Raw genomic sequence first — 25,585 nt, forward strand, 5'->3', positions numbered from 1 at the left:
ATTGGTCATGGCTATAGACTGTTATATATGGAGCTTTCTATCTCGCCGAGCTGAGTCGAGTTCATGGCCAGTTTATTTTCCAATTGGTGTACACCGTCAGTCCGGCGAAATTTGGTACTTCTTGTTGTTTTTTCAATGCTAATCTATTTGTGGAGAAAAATAACAAGGTACAAAGAAGGGAAAGTCATGTTTTCCTTATAAAGCTACCAAAACAAATATATAAATACACGGTGAGATGAAAAAACTGCAACCAATTCCAAACTGCTGTCATTTCAAAGCCACTCGTCCGACAGATGTTAAAATTATTCCAGTGACAGCACATTATATCTACAAAAGAGAATTTTCTAGAAAGTTATTCGTGATGGAATTCAAGCATGATAGTGTGATTTTTTTATATTTGGCTGGAAAATCGCAAGTGGCTATCTTTAAAGCACTCCAGCATTTAAATATAAATAAATCGTTTGTGTCTCGTACCATCGCTCGTTACCGTGATGCTGGTAACGTAGTCCGACGTCAAGGAAGTGGGCGCAAGAAAACAGCAACATCAGCAGAAATGGTTCGAAAATAAAGAAGCGATTTAATCAAAACCCGCGTCGCAGTGGCCGAAAAATGGCTCGTGAACTGAGTATATCGCAATATTCCATTCGGCAAATATTGAAAAATAAGTTAGGGGTAAAGCCATTGAAATTCCAAAAAGTGTAAGAACTTAAACCGCAGCAGAAAGGAAATAGACTGAAAAGAGCTAAATATTTGCTTCGCTGGGCCAAAAGTGGTGAACTGCCGAATTTGGTTTTCTCCGATAAATAAACATTCATTGTACAGCAGTTTGTAAACAAACAAAATGATCGTTTTTACTTGCCAAAAAGGTCAGCTAAATATGTGCATCCTAGGTTGGCCACCAGAACTCAAGCGGCCATGGTGATGGCGTGGGCCGCCATAACAGCCGATGGTCGCTCTCCGCTGGTATTAATCGACCGTGGCATCAGAATAAATGCCGAATATTATCGCGAAAATATTTTGGAGTGTGTATTAAAGCCTTTTTGGCTGCAGACCTTGGACATTCCAACAGGACTCAGCAGTATCGCACTCAGCACGCGCCACCCAAGAATGGTTACAAGATGAGGTTCCCCACTTCATTTCCAGCGCACAATCTTCGGATAATGGACCAAAATACCGCAGAGCAACATTCGGGCAGCGTGTGACGGTTTCATTGACCGTTTGAAGGCCATAATTCGTGCCAAAGCTGACCAATTCGAACAAGTCTAAATTTATTCTAAGATGTGATGTTATTTCCGACATTTTTTGCTTCCATTCAATAAAATTAAAAAAAAATAAATAAACAATTATGGCAGTTTTTTTATCTCACCCTGTATGGAACAAGAAAGAGTTGCCCAATTTTGAGCAAACTTCCAAATCCCAATATTTTTATCAATGTTATGTCCACCAACAAAAGATCTTGTATGAAGATAGGATACATCCTCTTAACTCTTCTCATACCTACCCCACAAATGGTCAACATTTTGAAAAATTATACCTCTTACAAAATGTGAAATCAGAGTCGAATTGTCTTCAAGTTTTGCACATCTCTATATTTTTATTACCTAAATATCTGCTGTGAAGATGATATATATGTGTGGAGTGGTCCATCAAGTACCTTCCCTATAACCGGCCAAAATGTTGAATAATTACATGTCTCAGAAAATACCATACAAGCACCCTGGAATTATAACTTTGATTGGGCCACAAAGTCTGTAACACCTCGAAATATTGGTCCTGGGGATCGGGTTCTAATTGCGACCTGTAGCGTAGTTACAATATAACAGGACAGACGGACATACATAGATAGTTAGACTCAGCTCGGCGAGATAGAAGAACCCATATATATTTGTCTTGGACCAATATTTCGAGGTGTTATATTATGTTTGGCCCAATCAAACTTATAATACCCCCAGCACATAGTGTTGTAGGTTATAAAAAAATAAGTTTTATAGATATAGATTTCTTCAATATATTTCTTTGAAGAAAATCCCAAATAAGGCATCGTCGGATCATGCCACAACCCAGATTTTGTATTACAAAAAATAATCGTATAATTTTAAATATTATTTATTTGTTGTCAAAAAGGAGAAAAAACACCAACGAAACTTACATAACTACTCAATAATTATACCAAATTTACTTGTGACGGAGACGAAGACGACGCAAGATGGAAGGTGGCAAATAGCTTTCACTTGGTGTTCCACTGGCAGCGGGAGCCAAATATTGGCTAGATGGAGCAGAACCAGCACCATAAGATCCATGAGAAGCAGAACCAGGACCGTAAGAACCATGAGAAGCTTGAGAGGCAAAGTTCAAGGCAGGAGCAACACCACCGTTGAAGCTCTGAGAAGTACCACCCAAACTGTCGTATTGGCTTTGAATGGCTCTTTGGGCGTTGGCGGCATCTTCAGGGGTGCGGTATTTGACAAAGTGAACTTCGGGTTTGTGATTCACATTGTTGTTGACAGCGTTCAATTTATCAGCCAAACCAGCAAGATCAGGTTGTTTGTTGAGAACATAGATGGCGGTTTTTTGTTCAGCAGCTTGTTTGGCCAAAGCCAAGGCAGCATTTTCCAAACCATTATTTTCGGGACCCTTAATGAAAATAACGCGGAGATTCTGTTTGGCAGCATTGTTGAATTGGTTGGAGGCAGCGGGTTCATTGAAGTCAGCATCGTTGGCAGTGAATGTGTAGAATTCCTTTTCCAAAGCTCCACCTTGAGGAGCAAAAGAGGGAGTCACACTGCTACCGGCACCATAATTTCCAGCATCGCCATACGATGGTCCTGAACTGACACCAGCACCATAGTTATATTGGGCACAAGCGGTGGCCACCAAACACAAAATGATAAAAGAACGCATTTTCTTTCGAATTATTGCTGTCTGTACAAAAGACCGAGATGTGAATGATTTAAAAACTCTTCGGAGATGCCTTTTATACACAAACCTCAGATGGGATGGGAATAGTTTTTGTTTTATCCCGCACAACTATTAGAAATTTTGGCAAAACTACTTTTGCTATTTATTTTCCAAATTTACATAAAAATAGCCTCATATACTTAGCATAATTTTATGCTAGACGGAATTCTTTCGAATAGAACAGGTCTTGCGGGATAGATCGGTGTCCATTCCGCTTACGTTTTAAATATTCTAATAATTGAATTAAAATTCCTTTAAGTTTCTACATTTTTCGAATACCATTCCTCTTGAATTGAAAACTATTTTCAGATTGTTTTAATCGGATTCTTAAAATTTTGATAGATATAACAAATAGAAATCATTTTATAGATGAGGTGTAAAGAAGAATACTTGATTTGTTCTGGTTATAATATATTCATAGAAATTGATTTCTATTTCATATAAAAAGTATAAATATTATTTGATACTATGAAAATGTATCACACTAAAATGTAAACCTAAGACATATCTAAATATGTGATTGTATGACAGGCTTTAACAAAAAAAAAATCATCATAACATTACCTGAACATTATATAAATTTAAGAATAATTTTTGCGTATATAACTGACTAATATAGTGCAATCAACGAACAAATGCTTTAAATGGACCTTAAAAAAATTGACCCGGGAATCCCTTATTGGGATTTTTATCTACCAACCGTAAAATTTCCCAACCCCATGATTGTCTGCAGCGCAGTGTAATTGCTGACGATAGCGCAAAGTCCCCGTATAACGTTACCTGTTATTTAAGGTTGGATTGATTATTTCCATATCTAGTCAATTTTTTGGAGTTTTGGAATTCAGAATCGATAGTCATTTCTAATTATAAAAGTTAGGGACCCCATTAATGAAATGATGTCCTAGAGCATCTCCGTTCAACATTTGCAATTACGATAGAGGTCGCCAAATTTAATATGTGTCCTTGAAACTTTGCACAGGCTTTTATATTATTCTTAGTATGATTGATGTTACAAAAGGTTTATATTTGTTCTCATTTAAAAATTCGTCGACCAAATGTGCCCTAATTTGGCCGATTTGAGGTATTTTGAAGGGCTTAAAACCTTTCCATTTGTCAAAATATTATAACAAAAGTTCACTTTATGATTTATTTTCTCCAGTACCTTTTTCTATTCGTTATATCATCGTATTTAATAAAATGTTCAAACCTCAATTATTATTATAAAGGTAGAATCGCTTAGGTATAATAATACCACTAAAAATTCGTTCTTTTGTATGTTTTTGTTACAATTTCTACCTAATGAACTGTTATTTGACGTTTAAAGTTTTCAGTATTGCGAAATCAATACCGGCAATAACTGTTTATTATTGGTTCCCCTTAATTTAAAAACACATTGAGATTTTAGATGTTTTGATTCTTTGAGAAGTATTTTTTTAATCAGAATTGAAAATCTTGGTATGGCAACCATGGCATGTATAGAAAATATGCAAAATTTCTCGATTTTTTAAGTATTTTGAGTCAAATAGGCCCAGCCTTTCATCTAATCTGTCTTCCAATCAATGGCTGTGAAAATATTTTTTTTTCATTTTCAAAACAATAAATACATACACAAAATTGGCAGAAGTCGGACACACTTAGAAAAAAATTGTAATCAGCTAATAAAATAGCTCTACCTTACCTTTTAATTGTACCATGGATTTAAAGACTCTCAGGCTTGGAGTGAGAGTCAAGATTACGTCGTATACTAACTGTGCAACAGATATCTTCAATAATTTGGCAAATATAAGGATTTTAATTAAATCAAAAAATGGACGTAAAATTGGGCGTGGTCAGGTTTTTGCATAAAAACCTACCTCGGGGTAGGACGAATATTAAAAAAAAAAAAATATATCCAAATCGTTCCAACTCAACTGATTCAGTTACCAACGAACAACAATCGGTTTATATATACAGAGTGAGATAAAAAACTGCAACAAAGTCAAACGCCATAATTTTTACATTACAATGTCGGAAATTTTAGAATAAGTTTAGATTTGTTCGAATTGGCCATCTTTGGCACGAATTATGCCCTACAAACGGCCAATGAAACCGTCACACTCTGCCCGAATGTTGCTCTGTGGTACTTTGGCCCATTCCCGGCGAATGGGTTCTGGTGGCCAACCGAAAGTGCACATTTTCAGCTGACCTCTTTGGCAAGTAAACACGATCATTTTGTTTGTTTACAAACTGCTGGATAACGAATGTTTTCTAATCGGAGAAAACCAAATTCGCCAGTTCACCACTTTCAGCCAAGTGAAGCAACTCTTTAGCTCTTTTGAGTCTGTTTTCCTTTGTTGGGATGTAAGTTCTTGCACTTTTTGGCATTTCAATGGGTTTACTCCGTACTCATTTTTCAATATTTGCCGAATGTAATATTGCGATATGTTCAGCTAACGAGTAATTTTTCGGCCACTGCGACGCGGGATTCGATCAAGTCGCTTCTTTACTTTTCTTTCGACCACTTCCTTGACGTCGGGCTACGCTACCAGTATCACGGAACAAGCGGTGGTACGAGACACAACAGATTTATTCACATTTAAATGCCGGAGTGATCTAACGATAGCCACTTGTGGCTCTCTAACCAAATGTAAAGATATCACACTATCACGCTTGAATTCCATCACGAAAAACTTTTTTTTCTGGAAAACTCTCACCAAAATGCTATTAAACGCTTGTAAACAATATAATGAGCTGTCACTGGAATAATTTTATCAGCTGTCGGACGAGTGGTTTATAAATGACAGCAGTCTGAATTTGGTTGCATTTTTTTCATCTCACCCTGTATATACAGATAAAAAAGATTTTAAGATTTTACATAAATTAAAATAGTGGGCGTAAAAGTAGGCGTGGTTAATATGATTTTCTTAAAAACCCAAACTCGGGGTATGGCGAACGTGTGAAAAAAAAAATATGCAAATCGGTCCAGCCGTTCTCAACCGATTGCATTACCAACAAACAACAATTGATTTTAATAAATAGAAGATTATATTAAAATTGTAAAAATTCATGGCAAATAAAAAATTTACAAAAAATATCAGAAGTATATTTTTATTTATTTATTCATATTATTATTGGTATATTTTTATGATTTTTTTATTTTTCGTTTGCTTAATTTTCAGCCGTTTTTAGTTATAGATTTAGTAAATAACATCCCAGTTGGCTGATATGTCTAATAGGTATTTATGAAAGAAAAATCCTATCCCATCAGAAAATTCAAGAAACAAAAGCATTGGTCTTTGATCATGAAATTTCTTTAAACCTGTTTAACTATTACGCTATGGCCGAAGAATGTCACACTGAATTTTCAAGTAGTTTAGAATAGTGAAATTATCATAAAACTAAACATTAACTTTACCAGTTTATTAATTAAAAACGATTTGCTTTGTTATGCAAAAGTATATCTTGAAGTAAAGCATAAAATTATGCAAAATTGACGCAACTATTTTTTTTTTCTTTTGAAATCCAAGCATAACTCATCGCAGAAAACTAATTCTTAATGAATATTTTCAATTAATGGGATTATGTTGGACACTATTCCCGACTGATAGTAATCCTCAATTATTTTAGTATAAAAGTCTTACTAATAGAATTTCAAAATCATTCCCAATTCGAACAATTGTACACTCAGCAATAACTTCAGCGAAAATGCGTGCTTTTATCATCTTGTGCTTGGTGGCCACCGCTTGTGCCCAATACAACTATGGTGCTGGTGTCAGTACAGGACCATCTTACGGGGATGCTGGAAATTATGGTGCTGGTAGCAGTGTGACTCCCTCTTTTGCTCCTCAAGGTGGAGCTTTGGAAAAGGAATTCTACACATTCACTGCCAACGATGCTGACTTCAATGAACCCGCTGCCTCCAACCAATTCAACAATGCTGCCAAACAGGGTCTTCGTGTCATCTTCATTAAGGGTCCCGAAAATAATGGTTTGGAAAATGCTGCCTTGGCTTTGGCCAAACAAGCTGCTGAACAAAAAACCGCCATCTATGTTCTTAACAAACAACCTGATCTTGCTGGTTTGGCTGATAAATTGAACGCTGTTAACAACAATGTCAACCACAAACCCGAAGTTCACTTTGTCAAATACCGCACCCCTGAAGATGCCGCCAACGCCCAAAGAGCCATTCAAAGCCAATACGACAGTTTGGGTGGTACTTCCCAAAGCTTCAATGGTGGTGTTGCTCCCGCCTTGAACTTTGCCTCTCAAGCTTCTCATGGATCTTATGGTGCTGGTTCTGCTCCATCTAGCCAATATTTGGCTCCCACTGCCAGTGGAACACCAAGTGAAAGCTATTTGCCACCTTCCATCTTGCGTCGTCTTCGCCTCCGTCACAAGTAAATTTGCTGTATATGTTTTACTAGATTGTAAGTCCTATAGTCTTGTTGCTGTTTAAGTGCAAAACGAATAATAAACTAATCTATATCTTATATATATAAAATAAAGTTGTGTTAGTTACTTCGCTTATAACTTAAGAACCGCTGGACTGATTTTAACGATTATAACGATTCAAACAAATTCTGAATTGTCTCCTCTCCGAAAAGGATAATATCTAAAAAATCACGTAAAAATGGGATATATTAACATTTTCATGTTGACTTTTGAAATGTACAATAGTAATGTTTTATTTTGCATGATTTTTTTCAATTTTGACTTACTTTTTTCTAATGTACATTTGTAGTGTTTTGTAAATTTTTAGTTCGAATATCAATACCAATTTATTTAATTGACTTGATTTCTTGATGCATGGAAGTGCAGTACCGAATTATGTGGTGGCGAAACGGAATAGATGATATCGATATAATTTAACCCGATCACACCAAAGTTAAAATATATTGACAAACTTTGTAAGGATCTTTAAACATTTGCTGAAAAACCCAGCGAACAAGTTGAAGATTTTTTCAATTTGTTATGCTTCTTTTGTTAATTTTTTTCAATTTGTATTATCATATTGAATTCAGTGGATTTTTTGTGAACAAAATAAAGAATAATTTTTCACTATATACAATTTTCCACCAAAAAAATGAAATAAGTGCGCTAAGCTATTTTTGTGGTCTGGGCCACTTTTTTCATCTTTTGGCCCTTATTTGGCATATTTGTTTCTAAGGGGGTAGAGAACCTCTTCTCATAAAATTTGAAATTTTCAGAGTAGGGTCCATATTGGTCTTGACCACCTTCATAAATTGATTTGGTTAAAAAATGTTTTTATGCTACCCTGGGGTAGGGAAAAATCATACAGATAATTGCCACATAGGAATTCATTTAAGTAAAGTCCCCACATTTTAGTATCCCCAAGTCCACTTTCACATCTAATGTGTCGTCAGAAAAGAAAATTTTGTATTCTATTGAATTTGTAACCCCCAAGAGAATATTGGTTGGGCCACGTTATATAAATGTATCCCTGATTCCAGCTATGACTGTGGTCTTGGTCATCTTTTCTATTTCGAGTGTCTTTACCACAGTTTCCAATCGATTTTGCTGTATTTAGGCTATTTTCTGAGTAGAGAACCATCTTACAGAAAAATGTCAACATACGTAAATATTTTGGTACAGTCCCCAGGGCCGCCGATCTATAGTGATTTTTACCGATTGGCGGACGACAACACGGGCATTGTTTAATTGTCATTGAATTTTACTATAAACAAGAACATAGACTTTTTGGGAACGCTAATGCGCAATTTGAGGGGCTATGGTAATGAGTGTAAACGCGTAATTAACTTTGACTATTCAGAAATTATTTAGCCCTCCTTTCATAGGTATTTATTTCTATTTAGTCGAATCAATATTTATATTAAAATTTGTTCACCTTTATGAACTAGATTTGTGAAAGATAATGCTATATAAAATTTGCATTACAGACTAAAACTACGGGCCTGCTAGTTTAAAATAATAAAAAGTTTAAGTTTTTTGGTCATTGCATATAAAGGAAGAAAGTAACGGCCGGCTTGAAGAAGTATTTTAATATCAAAAACCATACGCACTGAATACATACTTTTACAATTCGACAAGCTGAACTTTCAAAACTTTTTTGATATTCAGCAAGCAGAATTCAATAAATGTTGATTATTACAAGGTAGGACATATTAACTAAATATAAACAATACAACTATGAAGCTAAGGTTGTCTAACTTTTTCATATAATTTTAATGTGAGAGAAGAATGTGGATAATAAATGGATCGCCACTTCTTTCTCAAAGTATTGAATTTCCAAAAGCTGTTTAAACAACATTTAATTTTTTTAATATTGTATAAAATAATTCATACACAAATACACTCTCAAAATATATGTGTTTTTGACTTTAAGGGACTATATAAATCAAAACAAGTAAAAAAGCAGTAAGTTCGGCAGGGCTGAACTGTGAATATCCTCCAACATTTAGAAGAAATTTGGAAATTTCCAAAAAAATAACACTTCCCAAAAAATTATGTTGAAATTTTAAAAATACCAAATATAGCAGTTATATTGGGGTCTATACGAAGATGTGCACGTGCATAGGCAAATTTTGCCATGAGCCATTACAATATTAAAATACAAACTTGAAAAAAATCCGTGAATAATGTTGCTAAAATCATGAAAATACCGAATATAGGGAGGTACTGATATGTGGGGCTTGTACGAAGGCCTGGACCTGCATTGACAATTTTTTTGACATAGACTACCCATTACGAAATCTAGGTACGCTATTTCAAACAACTCCAGTGAATAAAGTCCCCAAAATCGCCAAATATCTAATATCGGGGGGTACCGTTGTATGCGATATCCTGCATCTATATAAACAATTATCTTCCCGAGGATAAAGTACTCAGAAATAACTTCTTGTGTGGATTTTCAGACAATTCCATTGGAAAATGTGACTGAACTCATCAAAATACAGAATATCGGTGATAACGCGATATGGAGGCTATACGATATCGTGGACCGATATAGCCCATCTTCGAACTTGGCCTGCCTGCAGACAAAAGACTGATCTATGCATAATATTAGCTTCCTATCTTTATTCGCTTTAACTCTAGCGTGATTACAACATAATTATACTACGAACTTAATATACCCTCCACACTATGGTGGAGGGTATAAAAATGTGCATTCAGGTGATGCATATACCCTACTTTGAAAATTATTGTACCATATAGCATTATATTGCTATTTAATTGCTATTTATTTTTAGTTTTACAAATATTTAAATTCAACTAGTTAGAAAAAAAATTTAAAAAAAAAATTCTAAATGGAATACGATGTTAATTTCGCGTTTTATGAGCTTAATGGATATTCAAAATTTCGACCTTTTGTGGGGGAGGTACCAGAAGGGGTGGAACAATATATTCCATCTTAACACCAGAGCTTCTCTTTCCGTGCAGAAAAAAACTTTTTTTTTTTGAAAATTTCGACCGTTTGTGGGGGAGGTACCAGAAGTAGTGGCCGATATGTTCCATCTTAACATCAGATCTTGGGTTTATGAAAATATTGTAATGTGTGAAATTTTAAGACAATCGGGTTCTTATATCAAATTTTATAAGACTTATAATTATTCAAAATGTTTACCCTTTGTGGGGGAGGTACTTGATGGAGTGGGCCGATATTATCCATTTTTACACCTGACGTAGCACTGATAGAAACATTGGGATTTGCAAAGTTGGAGCAAAATCGGATTATCGTTTCTCTTTCTGTGCAAAAAATATATTTTTTAAAATTTCGACCTTTTGTGGGGGAGGTACCAGAAGGAGTGGACCAATATTGTCCATTTTCGCACCAGACCTAGCACTGACGATACTGACCGATATATTCCATCTTAACACCAAAGCTTGGGTTTAAGAAAATATTGGAATATGTCCAATTTCAAGACAATCGGACTCTTACATCACATTTTATGAGAGTGTTAATTATTCCAAATTTTGACCATTTATGGGGGAGGTACTTGATGGAGTGACCGATATTGTCCATATTCACACCTGACCTAGCATTGACGCAAATATTAGGATTTGCAAAGTTGGAGCAAAATCGGATTATCCTTTCTCTTTCTGTGCAAAAAATATATTTTTTGAAAATTTCGACGTTTTGTGGGGGGAGGTACCAGGAGGAGTGGACCGATATTGCCCATCTCCGAACTCGATCTAAGTTTGACAAAAATATTACGATGTACCAAGTTTCGACCATATCAGATGCTCCCTTCGAGAGTTATCGTGCGCACAAGCGAGATAGACGGACGGACGGACGGACATCGCTAGATCGACTCCAAATGTTCTGAAACGGATTTGGTCCAAATAGACTTAGGGTCTAAAACCGTTATTTCGACTAGGTACGTTTTGACCGTATCAAATGATATATACCCTCTGAGGCTGAGGGTATAATCAATGCAACATTTGTTTTGAGAGTAATTCTGACATTACAATCCTCTTTATTTTAAAATTTTTCCAGCTTAGGGCTTTTTCTCTTCACTATACCATGGGCCAACTGGTTATACCAAATTTGGAAATTTTAAATCAATTTTTTGTCAATTAATTTGTTTTATTTGCAATACAACAACAACAAAATTTTATAAACAAACAAGCTGAACCGCTCCACGTTGCTTGCCCACATATTAGTGTTTAATGCATATTTTTAGGAACCTAATATAAGTTCTAAACGTTTAGCTTTTTTTTGAAAAATACTAAACTTTAATTTGCCTGTTTCCTTTGTTTAAGCTTATTGATGTTTATACCCTACACCACAAGGTGGTCAGCGTATTATGTCTTTGTGCATTTGTTTGTAACATGCAAAAGGAAACGAGATAGACCCATAGTTCCTTTTGATGATCTGCATAGAATCACTTTCTGAGTTGATTTATGCATGTCAGTTCGTCTGTCCGTCCGTCTGTCCATGTATTCTTGTGAACAAAATGCAGGTCGCATTTATTATCCGATTGAGATGAAATTTTGCAAACAACATTTGTTTGCCCCAAGGACGAACCCTATTGAAATTGGAGATAATCGGTAAAAATTTAGATATTGCTCCCATATATATTTTCGTCCGATTTGCCTTTTATTGTGCACCAAACGTGTAATATCAGCCCGAATTGTATGGAATGTTGCACATACAACCAAATTAGGCCTGAAAATAAGTATGCCAAATTTTATCGAAATCGGTTCAGATATAGCTATAGCTCCCATATATATTGTTCATCCGATTTGTTATTTTTGTCCTCCGCAGCCGTAATATGCACTCTGTAGCAACAATATTTGGGGAAATATATCAAATGCAGCTCAGAAATACCTTTGTTAAATTGTATCGAGATTGGTTCAGATTTGGATATAGCTCCCATATATAACTTCGTCCGATTTACCTTTTATTGTGCACCAAACGTCTAATATTTGCCCAAATGGGATGGAATTTGGCACATACGACCGAATTTAGTCTAGAAGGTAGTATGCCAAATTTGGTGAAGATCGGTTCAGCTCCCATAGCTCCCATATATACTGTTCATCCGATTTGTTATATTTGTTACTCACAGACGTAATATGCACTCCGTAACAACGATATTCAGGGAAATATTTCAAATACAGCTCAGAAATATCTTTGCCAAATTTTATCGAGATCGGTTCCGATTTGGATATAGCTCCCATATATATTTTTATCCGATTTCAAATTATTTTGCACCAAATGGACAATACAAGTCCGAATTTAAAAAATACAAATGCTTCGGCATATTTAGTCCTTTGAACTTTAAATTATAATTATAATCATAGCGTGTAACGGAGCTCTACTAAATTAGCAAAGTGTTGTAGGGTATCATAAAGTCAGCCCCGCCCGACTTTAAAACTTTCTTTACTGGTTTCTTTCTGTTGCGGTGCAAGTTCTTGCACTTTTAGAAATTTCAATGGCTTTACCCCGAGTTCATTTTTCAATATTTTCCGAATGCAATATTGCGATATGTTTAGCTCACGAGCCACTTTTCGGCCACTGCGACGCGGGTTTCGATCAAGCCGCTTCTTTACTTTTCGAACCATTTCTGCTGATGTCGCTGTTTTCTTCCGCCCACTTCCTTGACTTCGAGCTACGTATCACACAAGATTTTTTCACATTTATATGCTGGAGTGCTCTAACGATAGCCACTTGTGGTTTTCCAGCCAAATATAAGGAATTCACGCTTTTTATCTGGAAAATTCTCCCCAAAATGTTTTTGTGTGCTTGTAAACAATATAATGTGCTGTCACTGGAATAATTTTAACAGCTGTCGGACGAGTGGCCTTGAAGTGACCGCAGTCTGAAGTTGATTGCAATTTTTTCATCTCACACTGTACACAATTTTCTTCCAAAAGGTTTGATATCTGTTGCGAGTTTTAAATTAAAATATTTAAACTACTTCATTGAAACTCTACGGAAAACGTAGACCAAATTTTAAACATATTAGTTTGAAAATGTGGCTAAAATCCTGAAAATACAAAATATCAGGAGATATCCTTATTCATAGGCCAGAATAGGCAATATTCTGCAGCAGGTAGAAACGATAATAGACTTATAATAAATTTTAAAATATTCTCATTAAACATTTTGCTAAAATCATCATAATACCGAATACCGGTAGCTATCGTTATATGAGACATATACCACCTATATGGGCAGATCTTTGCAAGACTATTTTAACGCATTGGACACACAAGCTTTTTTTTCAAAGTTTGTCTGAAAAACTGAAATCGGTTTTGATCGGGAGCTTGATTGGTTTTCACAATAAGACTGGCGAAAAGACGTTTACATGGTGGAGGGTTTAACAATGATATTAATATGTATGTACGCAGTTTTGAGAACGAAAAACGTGATTTCAATTCCTGTCAATTTCGTTTAACTGACGAACGTAAAACAGTGGAAAAACAGAAATGTTTAAATAGCGGCCGTAAGATTTAAAAGAAATACTAAAGAAATTTAGTTTTCTTAGTTGTTGGTTCCTCCTCTACGAACTTAAGAATGTGGTTTCTGATTATTATTTTTTTGTAGCTTTTAAATAACTCCTGGGGGAATGTCCCCATACAAAAGCTATGGAAACAAACTTAGCTCAATTAATATTATTCAGCTTCTATTACCCATTTGGTGCACAATTTACTTAAAATCGGATAAAGACATATCCAAATCTGAACCGATCTCGACCAAATTTGACAAAGATATTTCTGCGTTTTAATTGATATTTCTGAGTATTTCTGAGTTGAATTTGATATAATTTCCCCAAATATCGTTGTTACAAAGTACAAATTACGGCTGCGGAGGACAAAAATAACAAATCGGAGCTATAGCTGTATTTGAACCGATTTCGATTAAGCTTGACATACTTACTTTCAGGCCTAATCTGATCGTATGTGCAAAATTCCTACTATTTGGGCTGATATTACACGTTTAAGTGCACAATAAAAAGCAAATCGGACGAAGATATATATTGGAACTATATCTAAATGAAAATGCAATAAAATATTTATATTGCCATACCTCTATCCTTACTCGATTTAACATTTACGAGAATAGAGTCATTGGTTTTCTTCGTATTCCGCTTCGATGATAAGATAAGAAGTACCTAATATTGTCCTAACAGAAGTCCAAAGTGAAAACGGACTTTATCGTCCCTTATTCTCGACCTTCCTTACGGAGACGTCTCATATGTAGTAACATTTTCAGACCTTACACAAGTCAATAGAGACAGAATCGACCCAACCAAGGCCTACATAAGGTCGGTGTTGACAACAATTTGACAATAAACTTTGTATTATTTGCTCTATTGTAATTTGACTTCTCTTTGAATCAAATCACAGTATCTTTTGATTGCCAACTTAGTTGTCAGATAAACTTACTGTCCGACCTTATATAGACCATGGGATCAACCTTCGAGAATATCAACCTACCTTTTTTAATGGTTCCAATACCATTTTGAATAATCATTACTTTCATAAAATGTGAAAAAAGTCCCTTCGTCTTAATCGTTTGCTTTATTAGCGCCAACAAATTTGAAAAATTAAAAATCCAATAGAAGGCGAATAGTGTACCTATAATGATCCAAACTTCGTATTTCATAATATTTTTTTTTTTATCAAATGTACCCCACGCTCGAAATTAAACACATAGCTCCTTTACTTCGATTTGATCCATATATACTAGATCATCAAAATTTTCAAGTTGGCCTTATGGAAAATAAGTATACCAATTATTTTCTCATCATGTGTACTTTAAGTGTACAATTATTTTTCTCTTCAAATCTTTTTTGGCTTTAGCTATACCCACTTGCTGCCTTATCTTTGATTACCCTTCCCAGAAAACTATTACAAAAATAATCCATAGCCTATTTTGGGCTAATCACATCAAAAGACCAGATTTAATTATAAATATTTTTTATTCTTATTGTACTTAAACAGCAAAAACGCCATTACACTTACAACAGCTAGCGAAAAATATTTGCCAACTTTACTTGTGACGAAGACGAAGACGGCGCAAGATGGAAGGTGGCAAATAGCTTTCACTGGGTGTTCCACTGGCAGCGGGAGCCAAATATTGGCTAGATGGAGCAGAACCAGCACCATAAGATCCATGGGAAGCTTGAGAGGCAAAGTTCAAGGCGGGAGCAACACCACCATTGAAGCTTTGGGAAGTACCACCCAAACTGTCGTATTGGCTTTGAATGGCTCTTTGGGCGTTGGCGGCATCTTCAGGGGTGCGGTATTTGACAAAGTGAACTTCGGGTTTGTGATTCACATTGTTGTTGACAGCGTTCAATTTATCAGCCAAACCAGCAAGATCAGGTTGTTTGTTGAGAACATAGATGGCTGTCTTTTGTTCAGCAGCTTGTTTGGCCAAAGCCAAGGCAGCATTTTCCAAACCATTATTTTCAGGACCCTTAATGAAGATAACACGGAGACCCTGTTTGGCAACATTGTTGAATTGGTTGGAGGCAGCGGGTTCATTGAAGTCAGCATCGTTGGCAGTGAATGTGTAGAATTCCTTTTCCAAAGCTCCACCTTGAGGAGCAAAAGAGGGAGTCACACTGCTACCGGCACCATAATTTCCTGCATCACCGTAAGATGGTCCTGAATTGACACCAGCACCATAGTTGTATTGGGCACAAGCGGTGGCCACCAAGCACAAGATGATAAAAGCACGCATTTTCGCTGAAGTTATTGCTGAGTGTACAATTGTCCGAAATGGGAATGATTTCTTAACTCAAAAACAGTCACTTTTATACAAAACTATCAATTTCTGATATTTTGGACTAGTTTTGCTAAGCAGCCCTACCCAACTCTTTTGAAACTACAATATGCAATAGTTTTCTAAGATGAGTTATATTCAATTTCCATAATAATAGTTTCATGCTTTTTGCATAATTTTATTTCAGCAAATAAAAAACCGCATTCAATTCTTTGCCAGAGTGATATGCATTTTCATGAGAACATAACGAAAAATGGGAAAGCGTTCAGGTTAAAAGCCGGTCTTAATCAATTTTAAGATTACTGTGCTATGTCTAACTATTTGAAAATTAACATTCTTTAATTTGTTGTCTGGCAAAATGCCAATATAGTGACCCAATAGCAAAATCAGACACAGCTTAATTAGTTTTGAAAATTTATCATATTAATTGATTTAGTCGCTGATAACAATTTGTCAACGAGGTGTATAATTTATGCACCTATATCGGTGAAAAGACACAATTTTTTTAAACAAAAGATAAATGTATCAAACTAAACGATAAAATTAGCTAATTTGGCTTACCATGCATGAAGTTTGTTGTTATTTTAATGATTTAAATGCTAAAATAGTTAAAAAAAGACTGACAAAATATGTATTTATTAGTCTATAAATAGAAAATTGAAGCAAACTTGGCAAAACGTTTAGCAATGTTTTAAATCTAATGCAGCGACACATAAATGTAAGAACTTGACAAGATTTATTGTGGAAAAAATAGTTTAATATTAAAAATAAAATTTCGGAGGAGCATTGAAAATATTTTTTTTTTGACATATTATATTTGTAGATCTGCTAAACATGAATAGTGCTGTTAAATATCAAATAGTCGGTCCGCTTAATTATTATCCTAACTGATTTTCAAAATGTTTTTAGTTTCAAAATTTAATACTCATAAATATTGAAAGTCCATACCTTAAAAAAAAAATAGAAGAAACAAGTAAAACAGCAGTAAGCTCGGCCGGGCCGAATTTTTAATACCCTCCACCATTTGGACCGAATTAGAAAATTTTCAAAAAATTCAAATCCTTTAAAAATTCTTTTAAAATCTTTAAAATATCTAATATAGGAAGGTGCCGATATATGGGGGGATATACGATATTGTGGACCTATAAAGACAAATCTATGTCTGGGTGTAAAGTACTCACAAGAAACTACTTGTGTGGATTTCACGACAATTCCATTGAAAAGTGTGGCTAACATCATCAAAATACCGAATATCGGGGGTACAGTTATATGGGGGATATACGATATCGTGGACCTATATAGACAATTCTTTTTGAGAGGGTAAAATACCCACAAGGAACTACTCGTGTGGATTTTAAGACAATTCCATTGAAAAATGTGGCTGATATCATCAAAATACCGAATGCCGTGGGGTACCGTTATAGGGGGGCTATACGATATTGTGGACCTATATAGATAATTCTCTACCGAAGTATAAAGTACCTGCAAGGAACTACTTGTGTGGATTTTCAGACAATTCCATTGAAAAATATGGCTAACATCATCAAAATACCGAATATCGGGGGTACCATTATATGGGGGCTATACGATACCGTGGACCGATATAGCCCATCTTCGAACTTGACCTGCCTGCAGACAAAAGAGAGATCTGTGCAAAATTTTAGCTTCCTATCTTAATTCGTTTACACTGTAGCGTGATTACAACAGACGGACAGACGGACGGACGGACGGACAGGGAATAACGAACTTAATATACCCTCCATACTATGTATGGTGGAGGGGATAAAAAGTCAATCAAGGATCTCCCTCTTATTTCGAAAGAAATCTATTTCGGGTCTTTTCAAACGTCGTATCGTCAACTTAAAAGAGTTTTCAATCTCAAATTTAGTCACTTCCTTCTACGTTGTTCAGTGTTAATAAACAGCAAGAACATCATAAACAAGTAAGCAAAGGCTTTAGTCCTGCGGGCCGACCATGTGATACCCTACAACACTGCAATATGTTACAAGCCCCCTTATGTCCAATCAATTTTAGAAGATTTCGCTTTTGAAATTATGTCGAGGAGCACTGCAGAGATAATACCCATAGCATTCTGACCAGGAACATTTGCCCAATACACCTAAGTATAATCAAATAGTCATCCAAAATGCTAGGCTTCTTCGCTGTTTTTAACTCTCTTCTCAGGTAAAATTCTGTGTCAATTGGTTTCAATTGTAAAATCACGAAATTTTATCTGGTTTTGGTTAATTAAAGCCTCTAAATATTTTGCGACCATCTCCAAATGCATGAGGCCCCTCTGTATCTCCAAATTTAGACTCATCTATATGATTTGTTTGTCTACGATATTTGGTTACATTCGTCAACGAAGTCAGCATAAAAAGCCAGAAGTTTTCCATTTGTATATTTTGGATTTCGTCCGGAAATTAATGTTGGTATTTGGTATTTTTCATACAAAAGTAGTGGTCCATTCTACCCGTTGACCAAAATTCTAACTAATTCTTCTAACTAAAATCAGGAACATTTTTAGTTGTTGGTCCATTTCAACACCTAAATCTAGCTCTTCTAAGCCTAACTCTACCCTTGTGAAAATTTTCGTGAGGATCGGACGATAATTGCAATCTACATATATTATAGCCCCAACCTGTGTTGTAACTTGAAAAAATATTACAAAATAAACACTTCAGTATTATAAGTCAAATTGAAAAAATCGAATGAGATATAAAATATGAAAAATAAAAAAAATCTCACAAAATACTACAAAATCTATATTAACATTATTAATAGCATATTTTTATGCGATTTATTTAGATTATATTTTTTATGACAAGAGAGCATTCTGAATCGACAAAATTTGTAAAAATCGGTCTAGACATTCCTGAGATATAAGCTTTCTAGCTAACATCCCCTTCCTTTGTATATGTCCATTGTATATATTTCGCTATATATATCCGATATATTTACTATCGGGATCTACGTAACGGTCAGAATTGACTTCTTCGTATATTTCTGATTTCGCAGGTATTAAAAATATTCGCGGTTTAATGAGAAATTTGATTTCCATTTAACACAAATGTTATGGTCTATTTCACCCAATCAATATTACCCGATGAACACCAAAATTTGAAGGCTTCTGCCAAGAACTAAACTCTAGCCCCATGCTAACTTCCGCTTCGATTGGTCTATAATTCGACCTGTAGAGTAAATGCAAAATCAGGATTTTTTTTAGTTTTTGGTCCATTTCAACAACTAAATATTATGTGAACTCAAAAGCAAAAGGCTTCTATTGGTGCCCTAACCCCACCTCCACTCTAAATTTCGTTAAGATCGAGTCATATTTGCGATCTGTAGAGTGATTTCAAATTAATATGGACAGACGGATGGACATACATAGCTAGATCGACTCAGCTCGGCGAGATAGGAAGATCCATATATACTTTCCTATGTGGGAAACCAATGTTTCGAGGTGTTACATAATGTAAGCCCCAATCAAACTTATAATGCCCCCAACATATAGTGTTGTAGGGTATAAATATTATTAGGCATGGTTACATTCTTGATTCTATCATAATCATAGCTCTGTTAAAATGTAAATTTAGTCCACTAGTTCCCATTACTTGTATCAAAATTAAGAAACGTGTGATAATATTACTTCCTTCAAAAAGTGGCCAGCATTTTTGCATGTATTCCAAATGTATAAAATTGTCCTAATTTTTTCAAAAATGTAACGATTAATCCAACTACATTCGATTCAAAATAAAATAACATTAACTTATATCTAAATTTTGAATAATTCAAATGCCTTAGTACAAAAAAAAAATAGCTGAAACTTTACATTTTGTGTTTCGATCTTGTTTATTTTATGTTAACAAAGACTTTTCGATACGACATTTTTAAGGTTTTTGACCCAAATTTAATCCAAGTGAATTGAAAATGTATATTTCCGGTGTTAATTAGGTTGGTTTCTCCTTACTGAAACTGCTTGTGTAGATCCGCTAGGCAATAAATGATCCAGATGATCGAAGTCTCAGGGTATTTATCTGCCGGCTGACTTATACTTTCTAACTTGTTATATATGTGGTTTAACCACCTGCAAACAAATATTTAAAATTCTCACAGAAAATCCCCCTGTCTCCAAAAAAATCTATACAACTCATTTTCTGGAATATATTGTTTTGAAATAGACCATGCAAATGCTATACAAGATAAAGCTTTCCCAACCTTACCCCTTTGAATTAAGGATCCCCCATTTTTGTTTCCAACAAACCATTAAACAAAGGATAACTGTTTTAAAATAAATAATACGTTTTTTTTTTTTTTGTTTTGAAATATGAGTTAATATAACAAGTGATTTTATCTCGATACAGCTCTTCTTCCGAAAGAGTTTAATTGGTCTCTATTTTAATAATGCATTTGCGAAACTATTTAAAGTATTTTATATTGTTTTGAAATTGCCTTAGTATGGTATAGTTGAATCGGTTCCAATTATGCATCATTCTAACAAGAGAAGCTGTCATCATCAATGTATTTTTGTGTGTATGTATATCTAGTATGTTGAGTTTGACTCTATATATGTGCTAGCTAATGTTGTGTCATATGATTTATTTTATTGCCAACCATTTAAATTGAACAGAACTACAAAATTAATTGATAAAATAATGCAGTGATTTTGTGGGTTTTTTAACATTTTAATTTTAAGCAACATTTCATAATATTTGCTATTTCTGATCCATTTCATAATGTTTTGTATGGGTATGGTTGCCCGAATGATATACCATACACCAAGATGGTTACATAAGAAAATGTAAGACCATTTGTAATACCCTACACCACATAGTGGTAAGGGTATTATGTCATTGTGCATTTGTTTGTAACAGGGAGAAAGAAGCGAGATAGACTCATAGTTACTTTTGAGGATCTTCATGGAATCACTTTTTAAGTCGATTTATGCATGTCAATCCGTCCGTCCGTACATCTGCCCATCTATTCTGGTAAGAAAAAGGAGATGGCATTTATTATCCAATTAAGACGAAATTTTGCAAACAATGTTTGTATATTTCAAGCACGAACCCTATTAAAATTGGGGATAATCGGCTCCCATAGATATAGCACCCATATATCTTCAACCGATTTCAGGTAAATTGGGCACCTAATGGCTAATATAAATCCAAATGACCTGTATTTTGGTACATCCCACCGAACTCAGCCTGGAAGCAAATACATTAAATTTGGAGAAAATCGGTTCAGATATAGCTATAGCTCCCATGTATATGTTTCATACGATTTGGGGTTTTAAGTCCCTCACATGCGTAATATGCACTCCAGAAGAATGATATTTGGTACTCATATCAGATATTGCTCTAAAATACCTCTGCCAAATTTTATCGAGATCGGTTATAGCTCCCATATATATCTTTATACCAAATTAGGTTTATTGTCCACCAACTGGCTAAAATCAGCCCAAATGGACGGAATTTTGGCAATTACGATTAAATTCATCTTATAAAACAGTATTTTAAATTTGGTGTAAATTGGTTCAGATATAGCTATAGCTCCCATATATATGTTTTATCCGATTTGGAGTTTAAAGTCCCTCACAAGAATTCCACAACAATGATCTTTGGTACCAAATATCAGATACGGCTCCGAAATAAATGTATCAAATTTTCACAAGATCGGTTCAGATTTGGATATAGCTCCCATATATATCCTCAACCCATTTCATGTTAATTGTGCACCAAATGGCCAATATCAGTCCAAGTGACCTGAATTTGACATATCCGACCGAATTAAGGCGCAAGTACATTAATTTGGTGTTTAAGTCCCTCACTTTCGCAATATTCATTCGACAACAATTATATTTGGTACCAGTTATTAAATACAGACCAGAAATACCTTAGCGAACTTCGATTATCATCAGATTTGGACATAGATCCCACAAATATTCTCAACCGATGTCGGGTTAATTGTGCACCAAATGGCCAATATCGGTCCACATGACCTGAATTTGGCATAACCGATCAGAACATGGTCCTATTTGAGACATTTTCATGAGCGACACAAGTAAAGTTCCTGCTTATTTGGTTGGAAATTGTAACAAAAACAAAATGCCAAAAATCAGATGGTACTGCTCCATGACAAATCATTTTTTTAAAATAAGAAATTGGGACTCCAAATTGCGCAAATTATTATAGAAACCTGTAAATGCCGTACAACGGAATATATTCCTATATTTGGGGATTATATCTACACGCGGACCAATAAAGATCATCTCCTAGACATAAATGAAACGAAACTTAAAAAAATCTGTTTATAATGAAGCTAAAATCATCAAAATACCGAATATAGTGAGGTATCATGGGGCTGTTTTCTGTCCTAGGCTGTAGTATTCATTACGAACTTCAAATACCAAATTTGAAATAGTTTCCGTAAATAATGTCGCCAAAATCATAAAATTGCCGAATATCGGGAGGTGCCGCCATATGGGAGTTATACCAAGACTTTCTGTCTTATGCTGTAGTATCTATTATGAACTTCAAATACAAAATTTGTAACAGTTACGGTTAATAATGTCGATAAAATCATTAAAATACCGAGAGGTACCGTTATATGGGGGCTACACGAAGACGTTGACCTTCATGGTCCATTTGCTGTCTTAGGCTGTAGTATCCACTACCAACTTCAAATACCAAATTTGAAACCATTCCGATGAATAATATCGCTAAAATCATCAAAATATCGCATATCGGGAGGTACCGTTATATGGGGGCTATACGAAGACGTGGACCTACATGGCCCATTTTCAATACCAAAAGTCCTGCAGACATAATACACATTTGAGTAAATTTTATCAACTTACTTCATTTCGTTCGGAAGCTAAAGTGATTTCCACAGACGGACAGACGGATAGACGGATGGGCATTGTTAAATCGACATAGAATTTTATGCTGATCTAGAATATATATATACTTTGTGGGGTCTAAAATGTATATTTCGAGGTGTTACTATACCATACTATGGTGGAGGTATTTTGATGATTTTAGCCTACAGTCTGAGACAGAAAATGGGTCATGTAGGTCCACGTCTTCGTATAGCCCCCATACAACGGTTCCCTCCGATATTCGGTATTTTGATGATTTTAGCGACATTATTTACCGGAACTACTTCAAATTTAGTATTTGAAGTTCGTAATGAATACTACGGCCTACGACAGAAAATTGTATGTGCAGGCTTATGATAAAAGTTGCGTATGCAGGTCCACGTCGTCGTAATATATGGCTAGATTCGGTATTTTTAAGATTTAAGCAGAATTTTTAATGGATTTTAATTTTTTGAAAATTGTCAAATTTGTACCAAATGGTCAAAATTCGGCCCGGCCGAACTTACAGCCTTTTTTTTTAATATAAAATCAACAGTTGGTTCATGCCTGACTAATTTTCCCGTACCACTGTGCGGTGAATAAGATTAGAAACTAGTTCGTATGACATTCTAAATAGAATGTATTAAGAACTAATGAGAGATTTTTAGAACAACGGTCGGTTGCATTTGATGACATTTGATAAATAAGTTGTCGGGTTTTTTCTTCGTTCCTGCTATTCGAAAATATTCTTTTATGTTGAGGGTGGCCCAAACATTTTGAGTATGTGTGTGTGTGTGTGTGTTAGTTAGCAAACATTATTTAATTGTTTTCCAAAGAACTTCCAGTTTGATATAATAAAATGATTTCAGCCATCTTTGTTATTGTTTTCTTAGGCAATTACCAACGAATACCACCTACTTTGCATAATGTTATGCAGGGATTACTAGTCAATTTCAAAAGAATCTTTTTTGAAGAATCAACAATTACGTCCGGCACTGGTTTTGGTACCAACATGACAAGTATGAATTCTGGTTTAAGTGCCGGCGTGAAATGTATAACTTTCGTTTTTATTGCATCTTGTGCATACCTATATAAAGGAACTGAAATCAGTATCCGGCATCATTCAAACTTCGAATAATCAAAAGATTTTAATCGTCGCAAAAGATGCGTGCTTTCATTGTATTGTGCTTGGTGGCTGTTGCCTGTGCCGACAAATTGGGCTACAACTATCAACCCGTTGGCCACTCCGCAAGCGGATTATCCTTTACACCTGGCGCCAGTGCTTCGTACAGTGGTTCTTCTTACAGTGGAAATGCTGGCTCTTCTTTCGGTAGTGGTAGTGGTTCTTCCTTCGGCGCTGGTGCTGGTTCTTCCTTCGGTGCTGGTGCTGGTTCGTCTTATGGTGGTAATTATGGTGCTGCCAGTAACACAGTTGGTTCTTTCGCTGCTCCTGGTGCTACCCTCGAAAAGGAATTCTATACATTCACTGCCAACGATGCTGATTTCAATGAACCTGCTGCCTCCAACAACTACAACACCGCTGCCAAACAAAATCTCCGTGTTATCTTCATCAAGGGCCCCGAAAACAATGGCTTGGAAAATGCTGTCCTCGGTTTGGCAAAGCAAGCTGCTGAACAAAAAACTGCCATCTATGTTCTCAACAAACAACCTGATCTCTCTGGTTTGGCTGATAAATTGAACTCTGTCAACAGCAACGTCAACCACAAGCCCGAAGTTCACTTTGTCAAGTACCGTACCCCTGAAGATGCCGCCAACGCCCAACGTGCCATTCAAAGCCAATACGACAGTTTGGGTGGTACCTCTCAAAGCTTCAACGGTGGTGTTGCTCCCGCCTTGAACTTTGCCTCTCAAGCTTCTCATGGATCCTACGGTGCTGGTTCTGGTCAATCTTCCTACGGCGTCGGCTCTCAAGGAGCCTACAGCACCAACTCTGCCAGCTTTGCCCCATCTGTTGCTGCTCCCAGTGCTAACTACCTACCCGCTTCTCTTTTGCGTCGTCTCCGCCACAAATAAATTAATTATTAAAATTTAATAATTCATTTATTTAGTCTGGAGTATGATTAAAATCTTGAAATTTTTTTTGACCTTTTTTTTCGCGAAAAATAAAATTTTAAATTTTCACTAAAAATTTGCTACATTTATTTAATATTTTAAATGGGGTGTGGAGTATAGTGGTTATATACGATCTTAGAATGTTGGCAGGATTCGGGAGCAAAATAGGGAAAAGGCAAAAGACTTTGCACAAATCAAGTTTTGATAACTCATCAATTGCAGGTATGCTGAGCACTGCCATCTATCTATATTAATGAAAGAGTAAAGTAATTGACTAACTGACAGACTGACTGACTTTAGGATTCATCAACGCCCAGAGCGTCACACTTTGTACGAAAGGGTCAGATAAGGCTGGGTTTTTGAAAATTGGTACTAGAACGGAACGAAAAATATTAAAAGGTACTAAATATGGTACCGTTGGTATTTGAGGAAGCAGTTACTAATGGAGTGCATGATAGATGAACCAAGCGTTTTTTTGAAATTTACACCATAATTGTACGAAA

At 35.5% G+C, this 25,585-nt stretch overlaps 4 protein-coding genes across 4 annotated transcripts; 2 read left to right on the top strand and 2 right to left on the bottom strand.

Annotated features, from left to right (window-relative positions):
• Positions 1–2,116: 2,116 nt before the first annotated feature.
• On the bottom strand, positions 2,117–2,930 carry LOC101898339 (uncharacterized). The gene has a single exon (XM_005189950.4). The coding sequence runs from the start codon at positions 2,899–2,901 to the stop codon at positions 2,176–2,178; it is 726 nt and encodes a 241-aa protein (XP_005190007.1). The 5' UTR covers positions 2,902–2,930; the 3' UTR covers positions 2,117–2,175.
• A 3,696-nt stretch (positions 2,931–6,626) lies between these two features.
• Positions 6,627–7,338, top strand: LOC131805444 (uncharacterized). The gene has a single exon (XM_059128602.1). The coding sequence runs from the start codon at positions 6,643–6,645 to the stop codon at positions 7,336–7,338; it is 696 nt and encodes a 231-aa protein (XP_058984585.1). The 5' UTR covers positions 6,627–6,642.
• Positions 7,339–15,376: 8,038 nt separating this feature from the next.
• Positions 15,377–16,176, bottom strand: LOC101896257 (uncharacterized). Its single transcript, XM_005190984.4, has one exon. It carries the CDS (start codon positions 16,109–16,111, stop codon positions 15,416–15,418), a length of 696 nt encoding a protein of 231 aa, XP_005191041.2. The 5' UTR covers positions 16,112–16,176; the 3' UTR covers positions 15,377–15,415.
• Positions 16,177–24,101: 7,925 nt separating this feature from the next.
• On the top strand, positions 24,102–25,158 carry LOC101895804 (pupal cuticle protein 36a). Its single transcript, XM_005190981.4, has one exon. It carries the CDS (start codon positions 24,174–24,176, stop codon positions 25,041–25,043), a length of 870 nt encoding a protein of 289 aa, XP_005191038.2. The 5' UTR covers positions 24,102–24,173; the 3' UTR covers positions 25,044–25,158.
• The last annotated feature ends 427 nt before the right edge of the window (positions 25,159–25,585 follow it).

The sequence above is a fragment of the Musca domestica genome, unplaced genomic scaffold (assembly GCF_030504385.1).
Source record: "Musca domestica strain aabys unplaced genomic scaffold, Musca_domestica.polishedcontigs.V.1.1 56, whole genome shotgun sequence".
NCBI lineage: Eukaryota > Metazoa > Arthropoda > Insecta > Diptera > Muscidae > Musca > Musca domestica.

What these genes read in the sequence shown, in the direction of transcription:
- LOC101898339 (XM_005189950.4), bottom strand. Translation starts at nt 2,901, where the DNA reads ATGCGTTCTTTTATCATTTTGTGTTTGGTGGCCACCGCTTGTGCCCAA.
- LOC131805444 (XM_059128602.1), top strand. Translation starts at nt 6,643, where the DNA reads ATGCGTGCTTTTATCATCTTGTGCTTGGTGGCCACCGCTTGTGCCCAA.
- LOC101896257 (XM_005190984.4), bottom strand. Translation starts at nt 16,111, where the DNA reads ATGCGTGCTTTTATCATCTTGTGCTTGGTGGCCACCGCTTGTGCCCAA.
- LOC101895804 (XM_005190981.4), top strand. Translation starts at nt 24,174, where the DNA reads ATGCGTGCTTTCATTGTATTGTGCTTGGTGGCTGTTGCCTGTGCCGAC.